Genomic DNA, 9,855 nt, shown 5'->3' with positions numbered 1-9,855 from the left:
CCTCACGACGCCAGGTCAGCGGAGTCAATCACCACCTTCCGGAGACACCTGAAACCCCACCTCTTTAAGGAATACCTAGGATAGGATAAAGTAATCCTTCTAACCCCCCCCCCCTTAAAAGAGTTAGATGCACTATTGTAAAGTGGTTGTTCCACTGGATATCATAAGGTGAATGCACCAATTTGTAAGTCGCTCTGGATAAGAGCGTCTGCTAAATGACTTAAATGTAAATGTAAATGTAAATGATTGTGCAATATTTATTTCACTAGGCAAGTCAGTTAAGAACAAATTCTTATTTTCAATGACAGCCTAGGAACAGTGGGTTAACTGCCTTGTTCAGGGGTAGAACAACAGATTTTTACTTTGTCAACTCAGGGATTCAATCTTGCAGCCTTTCGGTTACTAGTCCAACACTCTAACCACCAGGCTACCTGTTAGCCTAAAGGTCGTCAGATGGCGATGTTGGGGTATGCATGCAGCCGGCTATACGCTCGTATCCCTGTGGACTGGTTCGTACATAAAACATTCTCCATTCAGGCTGCATACTGTTTGTGAAACACCATTTTTTGACCACCATGCTAGAGTGGCTAATGGTAGGTAGGTAGGTAGGTAGGTAGGTAGGTAGGTAGGTAGGCTAGCTATAGCAACTTAGTTTAATGCACTGACTGTAAATCGCTCTGGATAAAAACATCTGCTAAATTACTCAAATGTAAAAATGAACACTTGCAAAGCAGTGGGTATTTTTTTCGAATGAGCTCCTGCACTAAACAAGATCTAATTTTGTCGGTCCGTACTGGACCAAATACGCAACATCTGGGTCGAGCATTCCTAGGCATTAGCCAAGCATGATGGTGGAAAATGAAGTTTCATAAAGAAAGTACATATATTTTCCCTTTTTTTCTGCTTTCTCACCATTAAATCAGTTAAGGAGGAAATCCACACCTTTGTAGCCTGAATGGAGAATGTTTTACGTATGAACCGGTCCACAGGGGATACAAGTGTATAGCTGGCTGCATGCAGTCCATTTGGATGGTACGATGAAACGGCTCAATATCGCCATCTGCCGGCCTTTGGACTACAGTCAAGTCAAGTGGGAACTTTTTATACGGAACTAAACATCACGGAACGGAACGTTGTTCACGGAATGGTTTCAGTGCGGCACAATAATGGCATCTGTGGAAAAGGCACATGTGGAGATCTCAGCTGGGATATTAGGTAAGCTTTAATAGTTTTTCTTAGAATTGTTCAAAAGAAGTATAGCCAGCTAGCTAGATGATTAACCTTGTATCGTTGGTCTCTCCCAGACTCAACAGACTGGACTCAAGCTGGTAGCTAGGCTAGCTAACATAGCATTGGCACTCTAGCATGATCAGATAATCTATGGCTGTACGTTAGGTATCTAAAATGTTACATTAAACCCTATGGAGTCTTAAGTAGGCATATCAACGTACTAACTAGCTATGGTACTTGCTTTTAGTTGTCTTCACTCTGCATTTGAAATATCAAATGGCATTAACGTTCGCTTTACACGCGAAAGGTCCACGTTTTTTTGGGGCTCCCGAGTGGCGCAGCGGTCTAAGGCATTGCATCTCATTGCTTGAGTCGTCACTACAGACACCCTGTTTCGAATCCAGGCTGTATCACAACCGGCCGTGATTGGGAGTCCCATAGGGTGGCCCAGCGTCTTCCTGGTTTGGCCGGTGTAGGCCGCCATTGTAAATAAGAATGTGTTTTTAACAGACTTGCTTAGTTAATAAAGTGAAATAATAAACAAAAATCTAAAAAGTAGCTAGCCTATGTGACGTAACTAACTTAGATAATTGGTTAGCAAGCTGTCTGTGTAAGTTAAACATTTGATCGAATCAATAGTTCATGCCCAGCCTAACCGATTAAGCCTAGCCATTATTTGTGTAAGTCAATATGTTAAATGCCTAATTTTCGCACGTCAGAAGAGGATTCTGAGCCCCAGGAGGACCACAGTGCTGAGAGTGATGATTCTGACAGAGGGAGCGATGGAGGGGGGTCAGAGGATGGAGGGAGCGATGGAGAGGGTTCAGAGGATGGAGGGAGCGATGGAGAGGGGTCAGAGGACGGAGGGAGCGATGCCGGAGAAGACGATGGAGAGAGTGATGGGGAACAGGCTAAGGATGGAGGGAGCGAAGGAGAGAAAGACGAGGGCGAAGGCAACAGGGAAGCAGGTGATGTCGACGCCAACCCCAATGCTGGATGGGCGGAGGCCATGGCCAAGATTCTGCAGAAGAAAACGCCAGAGCGCAAACCCAGCATCCTGCTGAAGAACAAAGAGCTGGACAAGATAAGGGAGAAGGCGAAGAAGGAGAGTCTGGAGAAGAAGAAACAGGTACTGTTTATTTTCATGTCTGTGTGGATGTACCTGTATGTCAATCTCTCACTTTAATGTAAACGGTATTAAACTGGTTATTGAAGTCAGATGATAGCCTGATAACAGAAATGGCCTTAGACCAGTTCACCTGGTGTTAAATTCCACCCATGGCATTTATTCAGTACAGCTTGCATGTATGTATGTGCTTAAAAACTTTTTCCTTGGCCACCAGACTGATAAAAGGCAAGCTTGGGAGATGATGTGTCGAGAGAAACCAGATGTTGTAAAAGACAGAGAGAATGAGAGGAACATGCAGAGAGTTGCTACCAGGTACAAACACACTTGTGCCGCTTACAGACCTACAGTGCCTTCGGAAAGTATTCACACCGTGTGACTTTTTCCAAATTTTGCGGTGTTAAAGCCTGAATTTAAATGGATTCAATTTTGATTTTTTGGTCACTGGCCTACACACAATACCCCATTATGTCAAAGTGGAATTATGTATTTTTATTTTATAGTACAGTGCATTCAGAAAGTATTCAGACACCTTGACTTTTCCCACATTTTGTTACTTTCCAGTCTTATTCTAAAATTGATTACATTGTTTTTTTTTTTGTGTGATTTTTTTTTGCAAAAGTATTAAAAGGAAAACACAGAAATACCAGATATACTTTGTTGATTCACCTTTGGCAGCGATTACAGCCTTGAGTCTTCTTGGGTATGATGCTACAAGCTTAGCCATGCCTATATTTGGGGAGTTTCTCCAATTCTTCTATGCAGATCCTCTCAAGCTCTGTCAGGTTAGATGAGGAACGTCGCTGCACAGCTATTTTGAAGTCACTCTAGAGATGTTCAATCGGGTTCAAGTGCGGGCTCTGGCTGGGCCACCCATGGACATTCAGAGACTTGTCCCGAAGCCACTCCTGCATTGTCTTGGCTGTGTGCTTAGGGTCGTTGTCCTGTTGGAAGATGAACCTTCGCCTCAGTCTGAGGTCCTGAGCACTCTGGTGCAGGTTTTCATCAAGGATCTCTCTGTACATTTCTCTGTTCATCTTTCCCTCAATCCTGACTTGTCTCCCAGTCCCTGCTGCTGAAAAATATTAGTGAATATTTCTAAACCCGTTTCCACTTTATTATGGGGGTTTGTGTGTAGATGGGTGAGGGTGGAAAAAAACATTTTAAACCATTTTGAATTCAAACTGTAACACAACAAAAGGTGGAATTCAACAGCATATCTCTTAATGATGATACAATGCCTGCCAGGTGAGGATGGGGATAACAAAATGATTAGATCAGGGAAAAATCCCATGCATTTATGATTTAGTGCTAAATATAAGCGTCGCAAAAAATATTACAATTAATCATACAGTGAATTGGCCTTAAATTCTACCAGAATGACAGTGTGCTGTGTGTACCCCTCTCCACAGGGGGGTGGTACAGCTGTTCAACGCCGTGAGGACGCACCAGAAAACGGTGGATGAGAAGGTGAAGGAGGCGGGCGGCTCGGAGAGGAAGAAGGCCAAGCTCCTCTCCTCTGTCTCCAAGAAAGACTTCATCAATGTGCTGCGTGGCACAGAGGGAGGCAGCGGGGTTGTCAAGACCGAGAGACAGATGGTGAGTTTCATCCCCGATACCTCTCTCTCCCACTGTGTTGTTTTCCCAGAGTTGGTCTTAAGGCAGGTGCTAAATCAGCCCCCCGCCTTAAAGATTTATTGCAGCTAAAGTGTCAATTGCAGCCAGTTGTAGTTGTGCTGAATATAATAATTATAATTTCATTCTCCCGGATGCCAGTTGCTGTGCACCAAAGCACCTCACTCGCACGGCTCTCTCAGCTATATCAATTCTTATTAGCCAGTACCCGTCAAGTGATCGGGTCCTTGTCACAGGCCTAGCAGCTCCGAAGTAGCCTACAAGTGAAGACCGACACATCAGGGATGCATCAGCGTGCATCCTTCTTATCGAATTCTGATGCGCACTTTGATGATGTTAGAAGAACTGTCCACATTTTGCTTTTCCTCAGCCAACAAGACAAGTAAACAAACCGCAAAATCACTAGCCTGTGTCAATTTTCTATACCCCATAGTAATAAAGTTAACCGAGCTTGGTCGTTCTGTGCGAGAAATAAACATTTGATACAGTCTGGGGCCGTTGTGGGACGATAGATCCCAAATTCATACAACCGCTACACATAATTGTTTTTTAAAAAGCAATAGATCAACAAGTTTAGCTTAATGTCGATAAACTATTTTTTTAAATAAATTACATTATAAGCATTGCGCACACGGCAGTAGGCTACGCGCAAATGTTCCAATATGCAATGTGGAATAAGTACCTAATTGTCATACTGAGTAAAAGTAAAGATGCCTTCATAAAAAAGTGAAAGTCACCCAGTAAAATACTACGTGAGTAAAAGTCTTAGTGTTTGGTTTTAAATCTAAGTGAAACTATGAATAATTTCAAATTCCTTATATTAAACAAACCAGACAACACAATTTTCTTGTTTTTTAAATTTACGGATAGCCAGGGGCACACTCCAACCCTCGCACATAATTTACAAACTAAGCATTCGTGTTTAGTGAGTCTGCCAGATCTGAGGCAGTTGGGATGACCAGGCATGTTTTCTTGATAAGTGAGTGAATTGGACCATTTTTCTGTCCTGCTAAGCATTCAAAATATAACAAGTACTTTTGGGTGTCAGGGAAAATGTATGGAGTAAAAAGTACATTTATTTTCTTTAGGTATGTAGTGAAGTAAAAGTTGTCAAGTACAGATACCCATGAAAACTACTTAAGTAGTACTTTAAAGTATTTTTACTTAAGTACTTTACACCACTTCCAATATGCAATTAGCAGGAAAACACTGTTCACAATGCACATGAGAGAGCGGTTTCGTGTGACGGAGATGAAAATATCCGTTAGAAATGTAGAAAGCTGGGAGATCTAAACATGCAGCAACTAGCATGGGTTGCTAATATGACTAGAATTGGGCCTTTGGCTAATTGACAGTGAAATAAAGTTGATTTGAAAACCAGTAGAACATGAGAGAGTTGCTGTTTTCAGTGGCATGTGAGGAAGTGTTTATATAATTCCCTCATTTTCTTTAGGGTTGGATTTTGGCTAGGCTTCTTTGAAACAAGTAAAGACATGCCTCGTAAAATGACAAACATCCAGGTTTTAAACAATTACTTTGATAGTTAAATAGTTCTAAAATTCTAATTGACAAAGTCAATGCACAACAGTTGTAGGAAAAACACTTTTCAAAGCCAAAAACATCTTTCAAGTGAATTATGAATTATACTTTGTTAATTTTATTAGGTATAATTATTTTAATCAGGATGTTTTGTCTAACGGGGTAAATGCAGATAGACAAACCCGCATGCTTCAGCCTTTGTATTTATAGCCACTATGTTGCATCATTTGGGCTACAGACGATAATGCTTATTGCTTCTAGCACATCTGATAATATTGACCTCTCATACTCAACTCGGGACCTCGATGACAGTTCCACAGCTTTTTTTCATTGTCCCCCTCTAGTCAAGGACTGATTTAGACCTGGGACACCAGGTGTGTGCAATTAATTATCAGGTAGAACAGAAAAACAGCAGTCTCCGGACCTCTTAGGGTAACAGTTGAATATCCCTGATATAGACCATGCATAGGTTATATGTTAAAATATTTTTTACGAGTATGTTGTTGGGCTCATTTATTGAGGTGGAAATTATATTTTAGATGTGGTCAGCATCATTTTATTTTCATTCGTTTTGGGTAGCATGTCCTGTTCTCCTCACTTTGACAATTAAGGTAAGGGCATTTTTCGTGTCTCTTAAGTACGCTGCTGCCTACGCCACATTGTTCTCAACACCAATATGCTGGTTAATTTAGCTGTTATTCACTTAGCAACATGGTCTAGGAAAAGGTGCCAATTCAACAGCACACTGATATTTCAGAACTGTGGACAGCGACCGCTATCCAACGCATTTGTTACAAAATAATAATTTTTATTTGTGTTGCACTATGGACTGTGCCATCCCCACGGCCTCCACAATGGATCAGTCCACAAGGTGTCTTGTACACCATGATTTTTTTGGATTTTTTTGCTACTTCTCAACTAAAGAAATCTCGGTTGACCAAACATTCGACCAGTTGACTAAATGGGGTCAGCCCTCTTTGCAACTCACCTGGTAAAATAAGGAATAAATCAAATAAAAACTGTTAGCTTGGATATAGCATGTGATAGGTGGTGTTTTTTTTTTTTTTATCTAATAATCTGATATGGTGGTAGTTATGGTGCAGGGGCACTGTGTTGATTAGGAATGTGAAGATGGCGCCGCTTTGGCCTATGTCCCACTTTTCGGCCTTCTCACGTCTGTATAAATATTAGAGGTCGACCGATTTTATGATTTTTCAACGCCGATACGATACCGATTGGAGGACCCAAAAAAGCCGGTGACGATTTTTATTTATATACATTTGAAATGATGACAATTACAACATTCCAAAAATGCCGATTACCGATTGTTATGAAAACTTGAAATCAGCCCTAATTAATCGGCCATACTAACAGCAGCATCATAGGGACAGTCTGACATACATGTTGATATACTAACAGGGCCTCTGAGCTTCAGGGTTAGAGGGTCAGTGTTATAGCTGGGCTCGCACGGGATTAAAGGGTTTAGATAGATGCCAATCCCCAAACTACCATCTATTGCGTCTAGGGAATTTTTCCGAAGCCCAAACCAAGGATATTTTTCCGGTGACGGACATGGGATTTTAACATTAATAAAATGCGTATTGTATAGGACAGGTCTGTAATAATTGCTCTCATAACCGCTTATTTAATTGTAATAATTTTATAAATATTCTCTGGAGTGGCCTGTTGTCATATGTGTAGTTTCCCTTGATGTCCACATGGTGGCACTGTTGGCTTTGGGATGTTGTGAAACTTTCTTGGAGACTATTGTTATGAGACTGAGGAGTTGGGCGTTGTAGTGGTGGTCTATTCCTGCGTTTGATCATACACCTGAAGTGGAAATAGGTTTTATATAAGAAACTGATCATGTATGGGTAGTAAGTACCATCTTTGTAAAAAGTTGATATATTTTGTTTGTGTATAGACTGGCAGGGAGGCAGAAGAGAAGCCAGCCTGGAGTGTGCTGAGAGACGACTTTATGATGGGAGCCTCCATGAAGGACTGGGACAAGGAGAGCGACGAGGAGGGGGGCGAGCAGGAGGCACCAGGGGATGTGGAGGACGACAACAGCGAGTCGGACTGAGCAGACGGGCCCATCTAAGTGTGTGTATGACTGAGCACGCCCAGGAGTGTGTGTGTGTACACACGACTGTGCCTTTTGAGTCCACTGTGAGGAATGGAGCTGAAGGGTCCTGCATCGCTGAGATCGGCTCAACCCAGCCTCCCTCTCCTCTTCCGCCAGAGGCAGCTCTACCAGGCCCAAAGACCCCTCTTTGAATTTTCTATATTGAACCAGGAGCTGAAGAAAGACTGCGGTCAATGACCTGTTCTGGCTCACAATGCATTGGGTCAGGATACCTAGTTTGTGTAATGCTGGTGCTCTCTGGCTTGTCAAGGTCCCACTGAACATTTTTCCATCTGAACTCTGTTGTGTGTGTATATAGACCTTCCCCCCCCCCCCCCCCTAACAGTTGCATGTCCCTCAATAAAAAGCCCGTTGATAAACGTTTCCCTTTTCAGTTTTGTGTTTAATTGTTTTTTGGTGAACTGAGTTATAGCACTAGTTTAACGAAAGCCTTATCAACGTGTTTATACACTGTGTACAACACATTTTTACATTTACATTTTACGTCATTTAGCAGACGCTCTTATCCAGAGCGACTTACAAATTGGAAAGTTCATACATATTCATCCTGGTCCCCCCGTGGGGAATGAACCCACAACCCTGGCGTTGCAAGCGCCATGCTCTACCAACTGAGCCACACGGGACCACATTATGCACACCTGATATTTCCATGAGACTGACCAGGTGAAAGCTATGATCCTTATTGATGTCACTTGTTAATTCCCCTTCAATGTGTGGATGATGGGGAGGAGACCGGTTAAAGAAAGATTTTTAAGACTTGAGAGGATTGCGAGACATGGATTGTGTATGTGTGCCATTCGGGGTGAATGGGCAAGACACGTAAGATTTAAGAACTGCAACGCTGCTGGGTTTTTCACGCTCAACAGTTTCCTGTGTGTATCAAGAATGGTCCACCACCCAAAGGACATCAGCAAATTTGACAACTGTGGGAAGCATTGGAGTCAACATGGGCCAGCATCCCTGTGGAACTCTTTCAGCACCTTGTGGAGGCTGTTCTGAGGTCAAAGGGGGGGAGGGTGCAACTCAATATTAGGAAGTTGTTCTTAATGTTTTGTACACTTTATCTAGTTTATTTCATACATTTTATATATTTATTTTATGCAGTGGTGGAAAAAGTACCCAATTGTCATACTTCAGTAAAAGTAAAGCTACCTTAATAGAAAATGACTCAAGTGAAAGTCACCCAGTAAAATACTACTTGAGTAAAAGTATTTGGTTTAAAATATACTAAAGTATTAAAAGTAAAAAATAATTTCAAATTCCTTATGTTTAGCAAAGCAGACAGCACCATTTTCTTGTTTTTAAAATGTATGTGTAGCAAGGGTCACACTCCAACACTCAGACATTTACAAAATGTGCATTTGTGTTTCGTGAGTCCTCCAAGCATGTTCTCTTGATAAGTGCATGAATTTGACACTTTTCTTGTCCTAAGCATTCAAAATGTAACTAGTACTTTTGGTTGTCAGGGAAAATGTGTGGAGTAAAAAGTCTAACATTTTTGGGGGATTGTAGTAAAGTAACAGTCAAAAATATAAATAGTAAAGTACAGATACTCCAAAACACTACTTTAGTACTTTAAAGTATTTTTATTTAAGCGCTTGACACCACTGGTTTTATGTGGAATGGTTGTAGTGATCATATGACACACAAAAGACGTAGTAGACGTGCTGTCAGTGAATGTGAGATGCCCTACTGATGACCCCTCGGAGAGGAAATGTGTGTGTGCCAGAGAGCACAGAACAGCTGGTGACATTGAGACGACGTCCCACTACATAAACCTCTCGTTTTGTGACGCCCACCCCGTTTTACACACTGCTCTCCTGCGTGTGTCTACTGGACGGTTGCCAAGGTGACAGCCCTCACATCGGAGTGACCCTGAGCGCCAAGTTGATGCGGCGACTGCCCAGTGGCAGTTCTGCTGACTCTTCTCCCTTTCTCTTTTTTTTTTTACTCCCTCTCTTCCTGTCTGACTCTTGCCACACTCACACAAGTCGTGGAAATATTTGCAGAGCGCCCTTTTCGCCGCAAAGGAGAATGCCCGCCACGTCTCAGCCGACCTGTCTCCACCGCTTAGAACGCTCATTTGTCATGGCAACACTGCGACCTGCCACTGTAGAATGTCAGGGCTCTCCTGGCTCTGTTGACACACTGCTAGAGAACCAGCCTGCTATGTCATCTC

General features: G+C 42.3%; 1 protein-coding gene across 1 annotated transcript; it reads left to right on the top strand.

Moving 5' to 3' along the window:
• The first annotated feature begins 1,107 nt into the window (after positions 1-1,107).
• On the top strand, positions 1,108-8,039 carry rrp15 (ribosomal RNA processing 15 homolog). The gene is made up of 5 exons (XM_071383561.1): positions 1,108-1,215; positions 1,950-2,359; positions 2,574-2,671; positions 3,769-3,955; positions 7,455-8,039. Exons 1-5 carry the CDS (start codon positions 1,167-1,169, stop codon positions 7,611-7,613), a joined length of 903 nt encoding a protein of 300 aa, XP_071239662.1. The 5' UTR covers positions 1,108-1,166; the 3' UTR covers positions 7,614-8,039.
• Positions 8,040-9,855: the final 1,816 nt, after the last annotated feature.

This window comes from Salvelinus alpinus, chromosome 35 (assembly GCF_045679555.1).
Source record: "Salvelinus alpinus chromosome 35, SLU_Salpinus.1, whole genome shotgun sequence".
Taxonomy (NCBI): domain Eukaryota; kingdom Metazoa; phylum Chordata; class Actinopteri; order Salmoniformes; family Salmonidae; genus Salvelinus; species Salvelinus alpinus.
The sequence above is the reverse complement of the archived record's forward strand: the minus strand, read 5'-3'. Positions and strand labels throughout refer to the sequence as shown.